Genomic DNA, 22,187 nt, shown 5'->3' with positions numbered 1-22,187 from the left:
AGCACACCTTCCCAAGGAGGAAAAGCCAAATAAGCCAATGAGCCAAAGCTCATTGACTTGGCCTTTCTCTGGATTTCACTCAGCTTTGGATCAGAGCCACCATGGATAGACAAGAGCAGACTTCTCAACCCCGAGGAATGCCAGTGTTTAAAGCTGTATAAATTTTCACTCATCTTTCATCACTGAACACTACCTCTTGCTAAGCCACATTCACATGCCTCAGAGATTTTGTGATTAATAACAGTGAAATGATTGTTATTTAATTACAGCCACAGAGTATTAGGGAAAGTTACTATACAGTGAATGCACCTGCAGAAAAGACCTCTCAGTATAGATCCTTTACATGGCTGGAGCTATATTACTAAAATACTCTGTGGGCATAATGACATTCTAGGAACTTCATGGAAGGATTAATTAATAAATGTTGAAGTGGGTTTGATAAAGGAAGTGATCACATGGGTGAGGTATATATCCAAGCAGGTATAAATCACTTAGTACTGACTTTGCTGAAATCCATTTGTCTTTCATCCAACTGCTTTCGAATAATATCCCTCAAGGTAAGCTTTTCTAGATGTACCTCTATACTACAGGAGTCAGGAAGAAAATGTAGGAAAAAAATATTCAGGACTCTGGAGTACAGGTAAGACTGAAGTCCAGGTAAGAGATTTCAGACAGTAAACTATAAATATTTAGAGCTGTTAGATTTATAACCTCATATTCTGATAATAAATATCCTGATATTAAATATTACAAGAGTTTTAAATAAAATTGAATGCAATATTTGAATTTATACTTGACGGAGCAGAAATCAACAGTAGGTACATATTTGAAAACTGATAAATAAATGTTCATTTATTTGGTTGTAGAAAACTCCATGCCTGACTTAGAAAAATATTCTAATTTGGGGGTGAACTGTAAGTGTAGTTCAAAACCAATTTTCTGTCATTTAATGAATACTAGTGCAAAGCTTTTGGCTTCAGAAAAATTCCTTACTCACATTCCTAAAAGGACAAGCATACTCGGAACCTGAAGATCTCCAAGCAATACAATATTTTTGATTAGGAAAATATGTGATGCATTCGATCAGTCTCAACACAGATCAGAGCAAATGTGTGACTACAAAGCGGGAGTGATTTCCATGATGTGAAACAAACTAATATGCAGGATTTCAGATTAACTGGGGTCAATAGAAGCAATTCTAGAACTGTAGTTTATTTATAAGAACAGTTTGAACATTCTACTAGATCAAGTAAGGTATGAAAACTGTTTGCAAAACAAAAGATACTTTAAGCACACCATTTTTTTTCTCTATGGACTTTCTCTGTCCATGGCAATATGAGGAGCCTGCTGACTAAATTAAATCAATATCCAAATAGATATTGTTATTCAGATTTATAAAGAATGTTGATAAAATGTGGAGCATATGTAGAACTAATCTTTACTGCAATATGTGCACTTACTGTGATAAGGGTAAAAAACATATTGCATCGAGCAGAAATATGGCCAGGTTACAAAAGAATAAATTTCTAAGATAATGTCTTCCTACTCTCAGATTCAAGAAATAACATCCTGCCTTATATTTTACTTAACTCATCAGGCACATCAGTCTTCTGTGTGATTTTTTTCTTGTCTTTGGATTAAACCAAAAATGATTGCAATTCTTCTGGTGTTTATGTCAATGGTGTTGCACAGTGGTAAGTCACCATTTAATTTTTTATGATTATTTAGTATTTATTCCTAAATATTGTTTTAAGTATATGCACATAGATGTAGAGCTCTAGACATCTTCTACCCCTTCAAACCTTGTTGTTCAATATCCAAATGCACTGTAATTATGGAGTAGTAGTAAAATGTGTTTTTCTCAGGACTTGTCATAAAGCAAGAAACATTCAGTGGAGTTAAAACATTTAAACAAAAAATTGCAACTTCCCTACTGCTAGCATTTGGTCACAATCTTAAATCCTTTAGAAAGAAAAAAAAATAAAAATAAAATAAAAAAAAAGAAAAAAAAAAGTGAAAGATTATGAAAGATTACATATATAGAGATTCTACTAGAGATTCTACTACAGATCCCATTCATTAAACACATGCTTATTATCTAAATTCTCCACACCATTAAGTGGGTCCTGAAATATCACTCAAGCTCATCTAAAGCTCCTCCTTGAAATTTTATTTGAATATTTTATTTTTTATTATTATTATTATTCATATAACTCTTCAGATTTTGCTGTCATGTAGTGAATGAGCTTCCAAGTGATCCAGTGACAGAGAGGGAAAACGTTTCAAATTTCTGCAATCTGTGCATTTGTGTGGGAATGTCATTATAAGTAACAACATGCAGGTGAAGAAAAGGGTTCTTAGAAGGTCTAACACCATTTATGTTTTTTTTTCTGTGGGGTTATTTCTGAAGTGAAAAGAAAGCCCAGCACCTCTGCACACACAAAATTCTACAATGACCTACCTCACCTTCACTCATTGCCTCTCTTCTAAGGGGTCACATGCATTAAAGGCAGTAAAGAAACTGGTCTAACACAAAATGCATGGAGAAATTATAATATTGAAATCAAGTCTTAAGACTCCTACTGCATGAATAGAAATCAGTAACAATTTCAGCATTTTTCCACTGCAAATACAGGGAATGCCAAATTACAAGCACCATGGCACCATGTTTTAGAGGGGAAAAAAAATACGGATATTTAATCTTCTCCTAAAATAATTAAAGACAGGATACTTGTCTTCAGATGTAAATGTGACTGTATATATTGATAATATCTAGTGCACTCACAAATATCTGGGCACCTAGAAATTTTTCTGGCATAGTATTTGAAAGACATTTTTGCTCAAAACCTCAAAAAGCTATGCCACAGCTGTCAGAATTTTATTTATTTTATTTTATTTTATTTTTTTCCTCCAGCTAAGCACAGTCTAAACACAAAGCTTTGAAATGTTAACCTAGACAATTTGGGGGGTTGGAAAGGATTGTTGATTTATACTTATGTGGGATTCTTTCTGCAGATCTCTATGTTCAGACTGAAACAAATATCTGTGCATGAATTAGTATCTTTGTGATGAACTAATGCGATTTACCCTGAATAAATCAAATAGGTTGGGTTTGCTGCACCCTTATTTTTCCTAGCACAATCAATGTTTCTGCTCCCCAAGAATTATAATGAATGCATCCATGCCCTATATTTTGACATTTTAATTAAACATGACTGCAAGAACAACTGGAGGTCCACTGATTTATTATTATTATTATTATTATTAAAAAAAAATGTTGGGCTTTGTTCATATAAAACTTCTGAAAAGTACTGTCAGAGTATCAACATCACAGACACAGTCCAGAAGCTATTTTTGCATGCATCTGAATGATGAAAGAAACTCTGTGGCTAACGCATACAACTGGAAAGCCCAAGGGCTGATGTATCACACAAGTCTTTTCAGGACATGTGCCAAGTCATTTAGCAGGTTGTAGAGAAAGGTGAGAGAAGCTGACCTCCCCAGGGTGTTCTGTGATTTAAAAGATTTATTTCTGTACTGCAGTCTTTCACTGACTATACAAGGAACAAGGTGGGAACATGAGCCCCAAAAGACATGATAGAAAAAGAAGAAAACAGCATGATTAATGCAGAAGGTATTTTCTCATTGTCCCTATCCCAAAATTTAAATAAAATTAAGCAATCTTGTTAGCAAACATTGATTCATTGATATTGACTCACTGACAATCAGAAATACCATTCTTAGTAACAAAAGGATTAGAAAAACTAAAAGTTTACCAAGCAGCTGACCCTGTGGTAGGAATTTTTCTCAAGGGGAGTGTCAGAGGCGTATGAGTTAATTTGGTGTGTGCAAATTAAGTTTGCTGAGAAGAATTACATGCAAATGAAGGATGCTGGAAGAATGACATCTTCCAAAAGCTCTGTAATGTGCCTTTATCAATCCTCTTCTCTGTCTCTTTTCAAGTCCATGGAATTTTCATGCTTTCCAAAACTTTGCTGAAAGGCCTACATGATCAATGGCTACACATCAACAATGAGTTCAAGCTATGGAGATAGACAGTGTTTCAAAACCTGGCTCTAGATACACTTGACAGACCATAGCTTGGGGCAAGGATGTTTGTGATTGTAGAGGAAATACAGGTTTTATACCCCAAAATAAGTGGCAGCTTTTCTTTAGCAAGCATGGATTAATGTGTGCACATATATAAAGCACTAAATGCTATTTCTTTTGCTAGGCACATTGTTATTTTGCTTGAGTCTGAATTCCTTGTGGCTGTCAAGCATTCAATAGACTTGCTCCAGTACTGCAATACCAGCCTTTATCAGGAGGCTTTTTCTGGTCTATGGGAAGCTGTCTCTTCCTCTCCAAGCTGTTACAATGAGGGACGTTTCTGGTTCTTTGCTGTTCATCTAAAAGCTTTTCACTGGGGCTTAGGCTCTCAGGGAAACAATAACATTAAAAAATAAAAAATCTTCCTACCTCCCTCAATTCATATTCTGCCACCAAACTTGACAAATGTAGTGCTAGAGGTATATTGACAATGTCTGGGGAGATCTTGATAACTCCACAAGTTGTAATGAACTTGAGAATCCTGACAAGGTCCATTTATATAGTCTTAAATAAAAATAAAAATAAAAATTCCTAATCCTTTGCTAAGCTTCAAGTTAAGTATTATCTAAAAAATCCACTACTTGTCTTCCTCTTCCTTCTCTTACACCTATATTTGTTGCAGGAAAATACAACAGAATAGCAAAATAACTGTCAGCAATTTCCCAGAATCACTCACAAAAAAATAAAAATAAAAAATAAAAATGGACAGAGTTACTAATGCCAATTATTCTGAGAGATAAACTATGCCATTATTTTAAAATCACTTTTTTTTTTTTTTTTCAAATTCAGTCTTAAGATACTTGAGCCAATAAATACCCTTGAGTTATGTGTTAAAAAAAAAAAAAAATGCATTCAGAGTAACACATTCTCTCCTAAAAGTGTACAGAAGATAATAACAAGGAAAATATGTGGGACAGGCAAGAACAAGTACTATATTTCATCCTATTTAAGGATATTATAGGAAAAAAAAAAAAAAAAAAGGATATTATGGAAAAAAAAATAAAAGTGCAGAAAATATACTGTGGCATCTTCAAATGTGAATATATATATATATATTTCATTGACTTAAGAAAGAAATAGCCATAGACATATGAAGAAACTGTAGGCAATAAGGGCTCAGCAAAACCAATCCAAGAAGCTCCCGCTTTTATGAGGTCTGTCTTTTCTATGTATCATTTAGCAAACATCATTTTGGTGGGAAAAAATGTCGACCTAGCCTAATAGCTAAATGAAGAGCAAAGGCTTGAAAAAGTTGATGAAATGTTGACTTACTAGATAGTAAGTCCTTATGCATCCTTGTGAAACAGCAAAGTGAAACATCAAGTAGAGAAGCACTTAATATGTCTAAGACAAAAACTATCTCACTATCTATAGAGTAATGGCATGGGAGGTGTAGTTAATGCTACAGAGGAGGTAAATCAGCTGCTGCTCCCTTCCATAACCCAAGCCTGATTCCACCCGAGCTCCATCCACCAGGCTTTCAGTGCTTCCCCTGAACTTGATTGCTGGAGTCACAGCTCCCATCTCTGCTGGAAGATTTCTAGAGGCAAGCAGCAAACACAGCTGTGGAGGTGTCTGTGCAAACCTCTTGACTTCCAGCAACTCAGGAGCACAGGGTTACAAAGCAGAAACATCTGGGACAATGCAAGTAGTTGGACAACTAAAGCAGTTTTATACAATTATAATAATAATTTCCAGCAAGTTTTGTTGTTCAGAAGAGCACAGGAATAGCAGGCTGAGCACATCCTCACTAGCACTACCACAACTTAACAAAGGCTGATTTTTAAGTTGAAGCCAGTGTGACTTACTGGTATGCTTCTGGACTCCCCAGAGTGTGGATGGAGCTAAGCAAGTGTTTAATTGCTTTGCTAAATCAGCTTGTTGGTATAGGAAGGTATTCAAAATGCGTGCAGTGTATGTGTCATAATGAAATATGTTATTGTGTTTTCAATTTTAAAATCTTTTTTCTTCTCAAATTTGTTTGCCGAGGTAGGTGGCCAAGAATTGGAGCCACCGATATTTCTGCCAGAGCTTCTTAACACACCTGAAAGAATCTTGAGTAAGAATGTTTTAAGCTTTATTTTCTATAGTATTGCACTGCAGTGGGGAATGACTTTTGCCCCAGAACACTGCAGGGAAGTGTGCAGTTAGCAAATAGCTAGTAACTGTTATCTCAAAGTGTTTTGACAACAGAAGCAAGACCAGGGGTATTCTGGGGGCCATTCTTGTCACCTACTTTTTTAAAATATATATATTTTTTTTCATTTAGACAATGCCACATTACTGAATGGAGTCTTTCAAAATGTGGAAAGTGTTGCATTATTTTTTGGTAAGTATGTTTTCCATTTGTATTTCGGCTATATATATATATTGAAAAAGGGCAAGGAATTTTGAGGTTGCAAATTTCTCCAGACTGTAATAATACTGGAAACTGCTGAGTATCGAGCACTAGTTGATGCCTTTGGTGGTTTTGCTCGGGTGGGCAGCTGAGCTCCACTACAACCACTCTCTCACTCCCCCTCCTCAAAGAGGAGTGGGGAGAAAATATGATGAAAAGGGCTTGAGGGTTGAGATAAGGATGAGGAGATCACACAGTAATTATTGTGATGGGCGAAACAGACTCAGCGTAGGGAGATAATAAGATTTATTGCCTATTGCTAACAAGCTAGAGAAGTGAGAAACAAAGGAAAGAAACCAAAAGCACCTTCCCCCCCCCATCCATCCTTTCCCACCTCCTCCCCTGGAGCAGTGCAGGAGAACAGGGGAATGGGGGTTATGGTCAGTGTATAGCACTTCTCCGCTGGTCCTTCTTGGTCACTCTCATCCCCTGTGCTGTGGGGTCCCTCCCACGGGCTGCAGCATGGAACCCTGCTCCACCATGGCACTCCATGGGCTGCAGGGGGACATCCTGCTTCACCATGGTCCTCACCACAGGCCACAGGGGACTTCTGCTCTGGCGCCTGGAGCACCTCTCCCCCTCCTTCTTCACTGACCTTGGCTCCTGCAAGGCTGTTCCTCACTCCTCTCACTCTCCCAGCTGCTGTGTGGCGCAGCATTTTTTTCCCTGTCTTAAATCTGCTCTCAGAGAGGCACAAAACAACATCACTTATTGGCTCAGCTCTGGTCAGCAGTGGGGCCCTTACCAAACATGGGGCAGCTTCTAGATCCTTCTCACAGAAGCCACCCCTATGGCCCCCTGCTACCAAAACCTTGCCATGTAAACCCACTACAATGCCCCCATGTTAGTGCCTTGTTTAGGCTCTGCTTTCACGCTCCTACCACCCAGGTGTGTCCCATGCCTGGCTCACCTCTGCGCATCAGGCATTTACGACAGCTCTCTTTCCAGACTGCCTGGGTTCTCACTTCACCTGGCTACAGTCCATCTTCACTAATTTCCCTGCCCTGCTCAACTTCATGAACAAAATGAAGTGCGTTAGTGGCTTTTGTCCCAGGGATTTTGAAGACTATGGCTGCTCTTGCCGGTTTGAGATGGAAGGGCTCCCCGTGGACGAAGCCGATGAGTAAGTCTTATCCATGTCAGATGTCGTGAAGCATAACACTTGACTATATGATTTAAGGACTTCACCACACTGCAATGTGGAGACATGCTTCCTAGAAATAAGAACAGTCTCCCACACCTGCATATATTTCACCAGTAAAATCCTGGTGGCACAGCCGTTTTAAACTGGTGGTGATGAATGGCCACTCATGCAATAGAATAAGTAAGCATCATACCCAGCTTCTTGGCATCTCTCACCCAGGTGTCGCTAAATTCTGAGCATATCTTTATGAACAAAACCTCATTCATTTCTTAGTGCTGGGGAACTCTGTCTCATCCTGAAATCACACTCTGGTGCCAAAACTCAGAGGGCCTGCTAATAAGACAAGTGGGAGAATGTGAATCTGAACTTCTCAGTGGGTTTACAGCCCTGCCAAACTGCTGTTATTGGGAGCTGGGTAATACATCAGCAGGGTAAGCGCATGTAGACTTTAATGGAAATGTTGGCATCTGGGGGATTTAAAGCATCAATAGAAACAGGTTACACCTAAGCGTGACTTCAAGAGGCAGTTAAGAGGTTAAGTAAATCTTGCCCTGATTGTCTATGCCATAGACATGAAACACTGGAGCATCTGGGCACACAGAAGAACAACGTAGCTCAACAACTCTTCCAGGTACCATGCTCTAGGAACAAAGCCATCTGAACTCCAGTTCGTGCTTTGAAGATATACTGCTCCAGATCCTGTCTGGCCTAGTGAAAAAAAAAAAAAAAAAAAAAAAAAAAAAAAAAAAAAAAAAGGGCAAAAAAAAAAAAAAATAAAACATTTTTACCAGCAGGAGTTAGGAAAATCAATTAAAAGAGAACTGAGATTCATTTATGTCTAAATAGAAAAGAAAAAAAAAAAAAAGCATTTACAGCATTTACAGCAATGCAATGAAATAATTTCCTGAGTGAAGACACCAATGGCTAATGCCTATTGCTAGATGGAAATTAGTCCATCCATTGGGAAAATGCAGATCTAACCCTGCTTCTGGAAAAAAAAAAAAAAAAAAAAAAAGGCGGAGGGGGGGACTTCTCATGAAAGGTTTTCTGAATAAAGACAATGACATTCTGAAATGAGAGCTTGAAGCAACTCAGTGGACTGATACCTGAAGAGCTGATCACCTGGGCTTTTGCTTCACTCAGCTTCATTTCAATGCAGAGCAGCACCAGTACAGAAAGAGGACAGAGATGTTAGCAGTCCCTCAGTGAGGTTTCCCTAGCAGTGTGGCAACCCTACTGCAGTTTGCAGCAAAGGTAGACTGATGATTATTTTGTCACTGGCAAATATGTTCTCTTGGTTCAAGACACCCTGCCAAAAAGTGGCTACTACTTATCTTTCTGAGAAGAGAGAACTGATGAGGATCTTGTTTTGTTTGAACTTTCATTGCTACTCACAGCTAAAGTGATCATGCAGGTGTCTGGGGTTTGCTTGACAGCAGGTAGGAAAAGGCAAGGCTTCTAGCTGCCTGTGTAGTGTAGTGGTAGCAGAAAGCTGCTGCAGTCTGCTGTGAGAAACTTGTTGAGGCCCCTTCCCGTGGCTAAACAGTTTATTTTAATTCTGATTGTTGCATTGAGTAGAAAGAACAAGAAATAGAGGATAACACCCTGCCCATTTATACAGTCCCAATGAGACACAGTGATTCACAAGGCGCTGCAGGGACCCTTACCTCTGATGTTCCTGCATAGTTCTCCAAATCTGCAGTGAGAGGCTTTGTGCCAGGGCTGGAGCCAGGACCTCCAGAGCCAAGCTGTGGGGCTCTGTTTGGCAGTATGCTGTGAGCAGATATTTGGGTATTGGCAGTGGATTTCTTACTGAAACTGCTTCTAGTGTCTTTGTAGGACCTCAGCTACTGCAGCGGTAGTGAAATGCAATGGTGTCACAGAGCCTGCAGACCTGCTGCCACGACTGAGTTTTGTACTTGTAATTAACTCACCAGACTGATTCGGAGAAAAGCAGTACTCAGCCTTTCTTGTTCCTAGGGACAACTAGGACACTGTGGGACCCCTTTCCTCCTTTGGCATCTTTTGCATTCTTGTATGGGAATGCCAGAAAGAGCATTGCAGGCTGAACTTAAATGGAAAGGAAAATAAATTGTCTGAACTTTGTGTTTTTTCATTCTTTAAGATGCTGTTTCCAGCACCGCAAATGCTACGAGGAAGCAGTGGAGATGGAGTGCACATGGGACCCATCAAAAATTTCTACAGATGTCAGCTGCTCTGCTGAAAACCTGACCTGTGGTAAGGTTAACCTGTCACAAAGGCATAATACTAGAGCCTCACCGAGCCTGAGAAGTTCATTCTGGTCTATCTTCCAAAAAACACATATAAATTAAGCAGAAACCATCTCTGTTTGTGGGTTCTTGAGGGATTAAGTGTTCTGCTCAGGGGTGAATGCCAATAGGAATACAAGGAGGTTTCAAAGCCCAGCTAAGTGGGAGAGCTGAGGTCCAGCAGCCAGAAATTTATTGGGACTTCTCTAACTGGCAGCCTCCTCATGAGGTTTCCAGGCTTCCCGGACATTGCAGGACCACAGAGCATTGCTTGAGGTATCTCCACACACCAGGAATGGAGATGATACTGAGGAATGACATGAAAAGCAGTTCTCCTTCTGAAGCTTTGCTTACAGGGTCACATACACTTCTCAGGTACAACAGTATCCACAGCAAGGGCAGAGTGACCATGCTGTTGTGAAATCTCAGTGAGTGTACTGTCCCTAATTATTTTAATATATATTTTTTTACATAGTACTGGCACTCAGGGAAAACTATATTCTAGAACAGGATTTGAGGTTACCAGCAAAGAGCAGAATCAAAAATCCAAGATCTTCACAGCTTGTTTAAATAACAATCTGATCCAATTTACACTTCTTGTTCCAAATGAAAACCATTTTTGTTTTCTGAACCAGTCTATAAATACCCAAGCACATTTAAACATCAATAGTGTTTTTCTAGCTCTTTCTATGCTTAATAATCAGAAAACATTTTGTTCAAACTAAAAAAAAAAAAAAAAAGAAAAAAAAAAGGAAAGAAAAAAAGAAAGCTAAATGAATAGTCCCTGTCAAAAATGTGAAAGATGTGAGAACCCTCTGAAAGATCAATGTTTTCTGAAGCTCTAAAAGGTAGAAGTCTTTGAAGTGGGAAAACAGTATTTTTCAGGAAACTCTTTCATAGCCTTTATAAGGAGCAAAACACATTGTATATGAAAGACTTCGCCTGAGGACTGTGAAGTCCTGGGGTTAGGCTGACTATTTTAATGAAGTCTGTAAAATGTCAAACTCAGTATCAGCTGGCTTAAGTTTTCTGTGGAAAAAAATAGATGCAGCAAAGCCCTGTTCTGTGCTCCTCGCTGCTCTGTAGTAGGAGCTGCTCCTGCACTCGATGCACAGCATCAAGCCATGCAGACTACACAGAGCTGTGTTTCAAAACCAAACTACAAAATGTGAACGTGTTTAACGTGAAGAATCAGAGTATAAATAGGTATGCTCTAATGAATATAGACACAAACCTTAGAGGGAGGAAAAACAGGTGGAGGGAAAAGATATCTCAATAGCACCTTGTTTGGATTTTTGTTTTGTCTCCAGAAACTGGGGATCCCTGTGAACAGCTCCTCTGCACATGCGACAAAGATGCCATTGAGTGTTTTGCGAGTGCCCATATTAACTCTTCCCTGAATGGGCTGGATGTCTCCCTCTGTCCATCTCTGGTTACAGGTAACAATCAGGATCTGACCGACTGCTCCCTCCTGCCAGCTTCTCTGCTGGTATCGTGTTTGACCCAAGGTGAAGGAAGCAGTAGCTGGGTGGTTTCCTGCGCTAAATCTGGCAGTCTGTCCTGTTCTCCATTTCATGTTCCCTTTCCATTTACTGCTACTCAAATGAATATCAAGACAGAACAAGAAGGCAGGCTAATTGCCATACTGGAGCAAGTCCAGGAAAGGTTACAGAGCCAGAAGGGGGCTAAAGCACCTGATGGAAGAGGAGAAGGCTCCGGGGGGGTCTTATTGCCCTCCTCCACTACCGAGTGCAGAGGTGAAGGAGCCAGGCTCTTCTTGGAGGTGCACAGGGAAAGGAGAAGAGGCAAGAGGCACAACAGTAAAAAAGAAAGTCCAATTAGACATGAGGGTTTCTTTATTTCTTTTCAGGAGGCTCCTGCCAATCTGACTATTGGGTGCTACTTAGGGTGATAGCAACCTGCTGAGGTCACTGGCAGGAATGCCAAACTGGCAATATGGCTAGCTAGATCTCCCTCTAAAGCATGCAAAAAGTAGCTGGAATGGAAAAAATAGAACCACACTGCTCTGTTACTTGTTTTCCATTATGGAAGGAAAAATCCCCTATAAAGGTGAAGGGGATACTTATCTCCATTATCATACACTGACCTGTGCTCTGTAGCTGAAATTACAACCTGGTAAGACTGAATACCTGGCCTGTGGGAACAGAGCTGGATTAAAAACTTAATTCATGTGCATTGCAACCAGAGCATCGCAGGGGGAGGACCTTCAATCTCCCAAGCTGAGCCAGACATGAAAAAGCTGTGCTAGTTTTTCTGATCCCTTTGCTTATATTTGTCAATGCTAAGAACAGCTATACACATTTAGGGCTCTGCATGTGTGCATCCCCGAGTGAAGAGGTCAAGGGAGAAGAAAATATGACAGCAAAGTTTGCATCAGTACCAGAAAATTGTTTTGTGTAAGCCAGTAATCTTTCAGTTGGATCAGATGACTCTAATATAAAGTATGGCAACTCCAACAGGTTACAAATAAAAGAGAAATTGTCAAGTGTTAACAGGAAAATCATGCTGCTCTTGCTGATAAAGACAGATGCCATCTTATTTCACTGAATACCTCCACTAATTATAGGCTCCTGATTTTAATTCTTACTGGAAAAATAAATCCTTTGAATGAAACATTTTTGCTCATATTATTATCCTTCTGTGTAGCTGTTCTGTCCAATTCAGGCTTTGAAAACAAAACAAAACAAACAAACAAACAAAAACAACAACATCAACAAAACACCACATAATAATCTTATCTAACAAATTTCCAGAAAAAGTATTTTGGGAGATTCTTTATTACAGAGAAAATTTGAATGAGATGGGGATATATTGCCTAAACCTTTTCTTTAATAAATAATAAATTCACTGAACTCCTGGTTTGTTGTACTATTGAGATAAAATGTTGACGAAGCCCTTTCTCACACTTTAGTCTCTGAGAGCTTTCTCCTTTTCAGAAACAACTAGCAAGAGAGAGCTGACAACACTTCACATGGAGGGTATGTCCTCACCTCTTTAACTCTCTGACTGGAGATGAATTGAGAAAAATCAAGATGAATTGAGAAAAATAACACGAGTATTTAGGAAGTTGTGCTTCAGTAAGGTTCTTAGCCAAGTGCCTGGATTGAAACATTTTTCATATGTAAACATTTAGTTCTTATCCTCATATCTTCCCAACAGGACACATATTTAAGCGACTGCTAAAATGAGAATGTAAAGAATGCTTATTGCTGATTAGTTTTCTTGTTTAGATTAAAACTGTGATAGAGACTGCGGGCTTTTTCTAATTGTAATGTACTTCTTTGAGTAGGATTTGTTATCAGCAGTCAATAGATAGAAAGGAAATATTTTAATAGTTACTTTAACAATAATTTGATTCACACCTGCTATATTTATATCATAAATATAGCCCTATGGAAAGTACAATCATAATAAGATTTGGAAATAACTTTCATTCTGCTGACTCTGACCAGGTTACGCCAAGCTCCTATCTAACAAGCATCCTAAGCCACGATTCTCTTTGCAGTAAGAATGCTTTTATTTTTGCAGAGATCCCTCATCACAGGACTGACAAAACACTGGCTGCAACAGCATCCATGGAAGAAGGTTTGCAACTAACAGTGTAAGAAGCACTGCTTTCAGCTCCCGAAAGCTGGAAGAACAAAACAGAAGAACAGGCTGTTTGTTTTCATACAGCCCTTCTAGGTGGTCGGATATAAAAGTAGACACAATATTTTGGTGATCCAATTCGGGACTGAATGTGAAGGTGCAATTTTTCAGTTTGTGTGCTCAACGTGCTTAACCGGTGTTTACACAAAGTTTCCCAAGGGCTGTGGCAAAAACCTGTTTTCATCAGAACAGACCTTTATTCCCTGGGAAGAGAGGTTGTGGAAGGGGGGACACTGGGCAGCGCCGTGCTGCGTGGCTGCCAACTGCTGCACCCACAGCCAGGTGCATGCTCGTTGTCTTGAAAAAGAGGTTTAATCATACAAAATGAAGCAGTAGCTATGTGCAGTATTTGCACATCTGTACCAATCGTTCCCCAAACCAATTACTCATGCTCTCTGGACTGGCATAGTTCATCATAAAGCTCAATATATTGCCCAGGGATAAAAGCCTGTAATAGAAATTTTAGAAAGCTGAACTTTTAACACACATAACATATCTAGTCAGACTGTGAAGGAAATATTTGGAGAACCATTTCCATTTAACTAGTTGTGTCCCTATTTTAAACCATAGGAGCTTCACCATTGCTGCATGAACTGTATTAAGCCAAAGCTAAATACTCTGCAGAAATGCATTCAAAGGCAAAGACCTATTTCCTTATATCACAACATCCTAAAACACACCCAAAAAGATGCAGAGTTGATTTTTTTGATTACCTGATAGCTCTGTTTATAATTTATCAAAAATAAGCTGATATATGAAAATCAGCATATGAGGTAAAGAAATAAATTAGAGCTTAGGGAAGGATTTGGGTTTGTAGCTGCCCATCCATTTTCATTTTCAATGCAGTCAAACACAAGGTGTTCTCAAGGAGCGTGGCATCTGTTCTGTGCACAACAATGAGATTTTACACCTAATTCTCTTCAGTGTAGTCTGTCAGATAGATTTAATAGGGAATTTTCTGCTTCAGTCATATTTATGTTGCTTCTTTGTTAGTGGAAAGCACATTATTCAAAGGTACAATGAGCTTATTTTATGAGGATCACTTTGTCTATAACAATCTTTGCACTGCAGAGAAAAACAGGCACATCTCCATACTTGAAATGCTGGGGGGTCTTTCCTCCTCTGCTGAAAAAGTTCTTCTCAGCAGCTTGAATTTTCATAAGTCTGTGCTGGCAAATTGTCTGAGTTTACATTTTCTGTCTTCAATAGTGGTTTCTTTTGAGCCCAAGGAGATGGTGCTGGGGACTTCCAATGCAGAAGGTAAGATTCTGCTTATACTTCTGTTGATAAATTGGGCACTCCTGGCTCCAGGTGATAATAGGTTTTGGTTTGTTAGGCTTTATTGTTGTCATGGGTAAAAATCTGAATTTCAGGATTTCTGGATAATACCTCTAGTTCTTCTGCTGACCTGCATATTCTTGAGCAAACCACTTTGTTTCTCCTAGTTACCCTCTTTATAAAGAAAGGTTAATAATGATTTTTGGTTAAAGTATATAATATTCTCACTAAAAGTCACTCTGGGAATGCACTGCAGAGATGCAGCAGGTACTTCTCTATCATGATGACTCTTTTTGTCCAGTTATCACAAAGGACCCCAGAGGTACAATTCCTACTCCTCCTGTCCCCTTGCTCAAAGGTCAGTGACTCAGAGCTTTTCTTTTCCTTTGACTGGCATAGCAATACTTCACCTGAAGCACCACAGTTAGAAATCTATGCATGGTGAGGACAGGGCTGCTGCAGAAGCAAATTTAGATCGGGGTCAGGTCACAGAAACACAGTCAGTAAAATCAGTCTGAGAAGAATTTGCTGTTCATTGCCTCCAGCCACTTGTTTGCACTCCTCATGCAAGTAGTTGCAAAACCTCTTCATGTAATATATTTTCTGATACAATGGTTGATCCTTTAAATTACATTCATAGCATTTGCTGCCTGAAGGGTTCATTTTGGTTTTACCTCCTCCTTTAATATATAGAATTTCATGGAACTCCTTCCCGGTCTAACAGCTTGTCAGCTTTTACACCTTTTGCAGTTATTATTGCTTCAAGCACACTCACGCCTTTAGCCACAGATAAAAGTAGGTGGAGAACCATGTCTTAGAGGTTTTCAGTGGTCCCTTTATGTGGAAATGATCATTCAGGAAGAAGTAAATACACCAGAAAATGTCAAATGACATTGAATATGGAGGGAAGGAAGGAGCTGCTTTTTGACTAAGACTGCACTTGCTGGATAACACCCATGTCCACCTCCCAGTCCAGAAAAAGGCATTGCTGTACCAAGCACTGCTCAGAATCACTGAACTTAAATGTATCTGAATATGCGTGTCTTGTGTTGGAGGTCTGCATGGCTATAAGAGGATTATCTGTAATATCTATCCTTGGCAAAGTGCAGCATATCCCAAACTCCACTTATATTATCTACACATAGCAGGAATCACTTTCATTTCAATACAACACTGTCAAACAAAGCATCACGAAATGAGCAGCTTGCTGAGCTATTAGGAACAGCATGTTGCTATTGATCCCTTCCCACATCCTTTCATGGGCTTCCCTGTGTTCTTAGTGGTATTTTCACTCTTTTTATCCATTATCTTATCCTCAGACAGGTTATTTTCAATGTGTACTAAAAACAGAACTTCAGAGGGATAAAATTAATGAATTTGAGTTGAATCCAATTAATTAGTTAAGCCAGGGTATTTAAAAGGAAGGGCTTTCAAAATGTGGAAACTATACAAACAGTCACTTTGAAAATGAAGTATTTTGTATGTGAAATACCATGTTCTTTGTATCGACATTTAGAAAAAAAAAAAAAAAAAGAAAAAAAAATAATTTGATTTCTATTTGAAAATAGAGTTTTCATTTACAAATTAGCTTATATAAATAGTGAAATTTAAAAAAGAAGAAGAAGAAAAAAAAAGACAAATAATATCCCAATTCAACAAAACATTCCTGGTCAATGCTACATTTTCAGATAATCTAAAAATAAAGACCAAGGTAACTTCTAGGATAAAGAACCTCCCTAAAATTATTCTGTTATTTAACTTCAATTTATTTTCCCCTTAATATTTCCTTGTGGCTACAAAGCAGTAAACCCTCCATTTGCTCAGCTCTGCATCAGTCAAATCCTCTTCTACCTTCACTAATGTTGCTATCAGTTTTGGTGCCCTTGATACTATATATTTTTTTAGGCTATTTACTCAGAAAATGATATCTCGTGTCATCTCACTTGCACTTCCTCTCAGTATGGCTGACTAATCAGCAACACATTCTTTTTTCTAGTAACTGGCATAGCTATTTATCTCAGTAACATATAAAATTTACAAAAACACAAACAAAACAAACAAGCTAAAAAAATCCAACCAACAAACCAACCAACACCTCCTCTACCTGCCCAGTCTAGCAGTTACATTGGGCATATTTAAGAAGCACAACTTTTTTATTTTATTTTTTATTATTTTATTTTATTTATTTTATTTTATTTCTGAAAGGCAAGGGATGTGAAGAAGTGACCAATGTGGATACACTTTGCTTTTCTAATCTTCATCTTGATTTTTTTTTTCTCTATGACCATCAATTCACAGCCCCAGGATATTACTCTGACATTATCTGAAATGAAAATCTGACTGTTTATTGCTCCATGTCTTTTTCTGCTTTTCTCTTTCTGCTTATTAGGAGAGGACAGATTTTCAGAAGCTGTGGTCCCTGTGGGAGCGAGAACCACCTCCCCAGCCTCCTCCCCAGCAGATGTTAACTCAGTGGAAGTCAAAATTGTCCCTACCGAGAATATTCCTGCAGGCACATCTACACGGATGAAAGGAAAAGGCAAGTACAGGCTGCACAGCATCTGCACTAATGTAATTTACTCCATTCTGTTCAGAGCTACCTGAGGAACCAGCCTTTCTCACCAACTCGTATAATATCATTTTCTCCCTAAAGCTGGTTAGATTACAAAGGATACGGGGTGCTCAACTCGGAAAGGATACAGGGTGTTCATTGCTGAAAGTGGTAGTTCACTCTCTAACAGTGACCAGGAAAACTTAATTAATCATCAATGAACAGCCTTCAGTCTATGAATTAAGCAAATGTTAGAAGACTACCAATTGATTATGGCTTAGAACATGCACTTTTGGTCACATAACTTGTAGAATAGTTTTTTCTAGATTTGCAAGTCTAATCTTTACAAATTTAACCTGTGCACGTGTAATCTCCAGAGACAAGCCCTGCAAGAGGTGTCCAGGGCACAGCTTCCACTGGGGTAGCTCTGCACCTGGCACCATCTGACAGGGGACCCAACGGACCTGAAGGAAAAGGTAAATTACGATTATTTTTTTCAGTTACATCTAATGAAAAATGTAGTTACCTCCAAATTAAAAATTAGGATTGTATTACACGTAAAGATTATAGTTATTCTAAGCCAATTAGACATGCATATATGGACATGTACCATGAAGGAATTGTGCACATCTTCATTTGAATACACTTTTAATGCTACATGGATGATATTTCAAATGAAAAACTTGAAAGGTCAGGACAAAAATTGTTGTTCCTTTCTGCAGAATTTAGTCATTGCCCAGCTACCACTGTGGAGTGATATAGAGTCATTAGGACTCTATTTTCTGAATTAGCCAAGAGAAAAGCTACTGAATTCTTATTTCTCTCAGACGGATTTGAATGTTCTGGAAGTAATATTTAAATATGAAAGATTACAAAGGGTTGCAAACTACTCTCATTGCAATCCATTTTGACTTGTATTTTATATCTCTGTAGGGAATCTCTGTCCATTAAATATTTCCCATTTCTCTTGCTGACTTGCTCAATGGTATTATAAAAGGCATAGGTCATGGATTGGAGCAATGATTTTGAAATAATATTACAGTCTTTTAAAATAAATAAATAAATAAATAAAAATGGTGGTTCTCAAAATACTTTTATCATCAGAAGGGAGCCCCCAACTGTTGAAAACATGGTATGCCAAATAACATCTTGCTTTATAGCATGTGAACGATTAACCTTTCTGCAAGAGAGAGGAAATGGAAGAGTGAGGAGGGAGCTGCCGCAGCTAGGAGAAATGCTGTTCTGTTTAACTGAGCGATGCCCAGAGGAATTCGAGTCTTACGGTTGCTACTGTGGCCAAGAAGGCAGAGGGTATCCTACTGATGCACTGGACAGGTGTGGGCTCTTCTTTAACCTGCGTTTAGCTTCGGGCACTATGGACCAACAAAGACCAGCATGCCTTTTGCCATCAGTTAATTTACAAATTAACCTTCTCCCTAGGTGAAATTTGTAATAGTTGAGAGCCACATGGGGTCTAAGTACAGTGTACAGCACACAAAATTTTCCTGAACTTTCACACAAATAAAACTACCCACACATGATAAAGTAGACTAGATCAATGCTAGTGAAGGCTCTGGCCATCATCTGGCAGTTTTCAGATTTTCAGCATTTGAACACTTCATGACGGTGCTAATGGAGGATTGGGACACAATTGCAATTTCTATTTTAAATCTTGAAATTGAACTATCAAACAAAAAAAACTACAGCACCTTTAAGCATGCGATACCAAATGAATTAGGAAGGTGTTTGTAAAGTGCAGATGTTATTATTTTCTTCTTTAGGGATTTTATTTTCATGATATGAAAAGTGTAATTTCTCAGTTTTAATGGTCATTGAAAATAAATAAAGTAATTGTTTGATTGATGCACAAAAATGAAATATTTTCCAGTTACATCTACTGTTTATTTTAGGTGCTGCTTCTCTCATCACTGTTGTATGGAACAAGTTAAGAAACTTGGATGCCATGCAGAAGGATCTTCAAGATCTGAAGTTGTATGTTTTGATCATATGCCAAAATGTAAGTTTGGGTTGGAGGATGTTTTCTGGTTTCTGATGACAGTTTATCAAAGTACTACAGACTGAATACCACCCTATCTGTGATGTGCTAGCGCTGAGTAGGGAGACAGAATAAAATAGCTCACAACATTTCATCAATGCTTACTCCAAAGCTCATAAGTATTTTTCCTAGTTGAGGTAAAGGCTACTACATCACTGTTCAAGATGTGATCAGGTCAGGATGAGAGAATTACATTTGTATTTTTTGACTGAAGAGAAAGGACACCTGTTGGTGTCTTTACGTTCAGAAATTCAACAAAAGCCAGTCACAGCTTCAGCTGCTCAGACTTCAGTGTCGGGCATATTTAGATGATTGAAGGTGAATTTGAAAATTTTATTTCAAAACTCATCTACCTGTGAGAAATTACATGTTGACTAATTGTAACTGCTTTTGAATATTAATTTTGGATTTTCACTTTCAGGTATTGGTTGGAGCCTGTGTGAGAAACTCCTATGTGCTTGTGACAAGACGGCAGCCGAGTGTATGGCTTCTGCCTTCTTCAATGAAAGCCTTAAGTTTCCACAAGGACAAGTGTGCCAAGAGGAGAAAGTCTCATGCCGAAGTGGCCCTTACGAAAGGCCTTCAATGGGCACAGAAATGGGCGCTGGGATTTCCAGCTCTGAGGAGAGCAGTGAGGAGGAAGGTCCCCTGTGGAGCACGCTCAGGAGAGCAAAGAGAGAGACACGTGGCATCCTCCTGGAGACCCCAGGACCGGGCAACACGAAGGCAGATAACCAAACACGGCCACTTGCTTGAGAAATGGCACAGGGAATTTCACAGCCAGCCCCGCTGTACCTTACTCTTTCTTATCGCTCTGCACACAGTCTTACATTTTCCAGCACACTAATGACATAATAATAGGCTAAGTTTTTAAAGCTAAGATGTATTGTCCTTTCCGTAGTGAAGTCATCACTACGGTCCGTCTATGTAGAGCAGCTGTTACCTTAAATAATTATTTGACGGTATTCTGCATCGCTTTATTTGATTTCTGATCAAAGCTCTGATTTTGGTTCTGATCAAAGACTGATTTTTGTTAACTGTGTAGTTGGTTCAGAGTGGATCTTACTGATGGTGGCTAAACATTTCAGCTTTTTAATTAAACCAATCTGCAACTACTCCAACTCCTTTTGCAGACATTCTTCCTTTACAGAGCAAAGCATGAATCTAAGGTAATTAAGTTAAAATGTGTTGCTTCTTCTGTAATTTAAATTTTCACCCCACAGAGTTTCTGCTGGTCAGCTAGATCACAGCAATGAAAGGTATATTCTCTGCCCCAGCCCTGGGTACTATGCATAATTATCTCCAGTTTTGAGAGATTTCAGGATGTTAAAGGTTCTGCTTTCTGGAATCAACTAAAACTAGTGTATAGTAGCTAAAGCAAAAATAGGGTTAAAAAAAAAAAAAAAAGAGAAAAAAAAAAAAATAGAGTAAAAAAACTAGCTGTATCTGTCTCAACTTTGCCTTGGAACCAGGAAGGCTTCTAACAATTTCCACACTTCAATTTTCTTAACAAAGGCAGGCTTTTATTATTGACTGAAAAGAAATATGAAAAAGCAAATTAGGAAGCAACTTAATGTTTTAGTAAACATTAAATCTTTCTAAATTTCCCTCACTCTATAAACTTTCCCCAGAACAAAAGATGACCACTAACATTTCTTTGAACAAAACCAGTTCCTGCAAACTGCCAGGTGATTCAACTGTTCTGAAAAATCTAAAGCTCTATAATCCTGCTTTTAAAACTCCAATTTTGTCATAAAAGTATTCATTACAGATCAATGACCCAATGCTGGAGATAGAAATGCTGCCCATGTTGCTCCATACCATGAAGTACTTAACTGGACCACATCATTTTGGTCTCCTTTTGCAAGCTGGCACTGTGACAACAGGTGAAAATGCAACTGAATGCTCTTGAGCGAGTCATTAACACCACAAACCTCTGGTTAGTTATATTCCCTCTTCAGCATTTTTCCTGCATTAAAAACTGCAAAGGATAAGAGCAGTGCTCATCCATTTTTTTGTGCAGTGCTGAGGATCAAATTTGCAACAAGCTGATACATTTACTCAATCCAGAATTGGAACTTCTGAGTTATCAGCCTTTTATCATAGTGATGGAAAACTATTTTTGTATTTCAGAGCATTTAGAAATAAAAATTGTAATTAAAAGGTCAGATGGCTAATTACCTGAAACGGGGAAAATTGGCCTTTAAACAAGTGAATTAAGTGCATCGCTACTTAATAAAACCACAAGCTCGTTTCTCTGATTGATGAAAAACTGCTTCTGCTCTGAAGCCTGTATTTAAAATACACACTTAAGAAAAAAAGCTATAAAAAAAATCCCTTTTGGCTAATTATTAGAAGCTAGGATTACATTCATGGTTATACAATCAATACAAGCATTTATTCACTGAAATACGTCAAATTTTTTAATTTCAGAGATAGAGATGAATCATTTGAATCAATCAAGTAACAAAGATTACATTATAAATATGCTGTTATTTAGGTGATGCTGTAATTAACTGCTGTGGGAGTTTTTTTCCAGTATCTCATTTCAGGAAAAATTTAACTTTGAAATTGTTCTGTAATTACTACCATAAAAACTGTGTTGATAAAGAGTAAGACGAGCTATGATTAGCTATATTCATTCTCAGAGATAGCTCTAAAAATAAAAATAAATAAATGGAACAAAATGAGGGAGAAATCTATCATAGCTT

The 22,187-nt window shown here is 38.4% G+C and overlaps 1 protein-coding gene across 1 annotated transcript; it reads left to right on the top strand.

Annotated features, from left to right (window-relative positions):
- The first annotated feature begins 1,476 nt into the window (after positions 1-1,476).
- OC90 (otoconin 90) lies at positions 1,477-20,597 on the top strand. The gene is given in 15 exon segments (XM_035317447.1): positions 1,477-1,694; positions 6,104-6,169; positions 6,380-6,439; positions 7,457-7,631; positions 9,778-9,890; positions 11,233-11,361; positions 12,880-12,921; positions 13,472-13,528; positions 14,801-14,851; positions 17,259-17,408; positions 17,798-17,896; positions 18,581-18,755; positions 19,331-19,437; positions 19,898-20,163; positions 20,166-20,597. Coding segments are annotated over 15 exon segments (1,581 nt in total). The 5' UTR covers positions 1,477-1,648; the 3' UTR covers positions 20,211-20,597.
- The last annotated feature ends 1,590 nt before the right edge of the window (positions 20,598-22,187 follow it).

The sequence above is a fragment of the Oxyura jamaicensis genome, chromosome 2 (assembly GCF_011077185.1).
Source record: "Oxyura jamaicensis isolate SHBP4307 breed ruddy duck chromosome 2, BPBGC_Ojam_1.0, whole genome shotgun sequence".
In the NCBI taxonomy this organism is placed as follows: domain Eukaryota; kingdom Metazoa; phylum Chordata; class Aves; order Anseriformes; family Anatidae; genus Oxyura; species Oxyura jamaicensis.
Note: the sequence above shows the minus strand (reverse complement) of the source record. Positions and strands in the feature narration are given on the sequence as shown.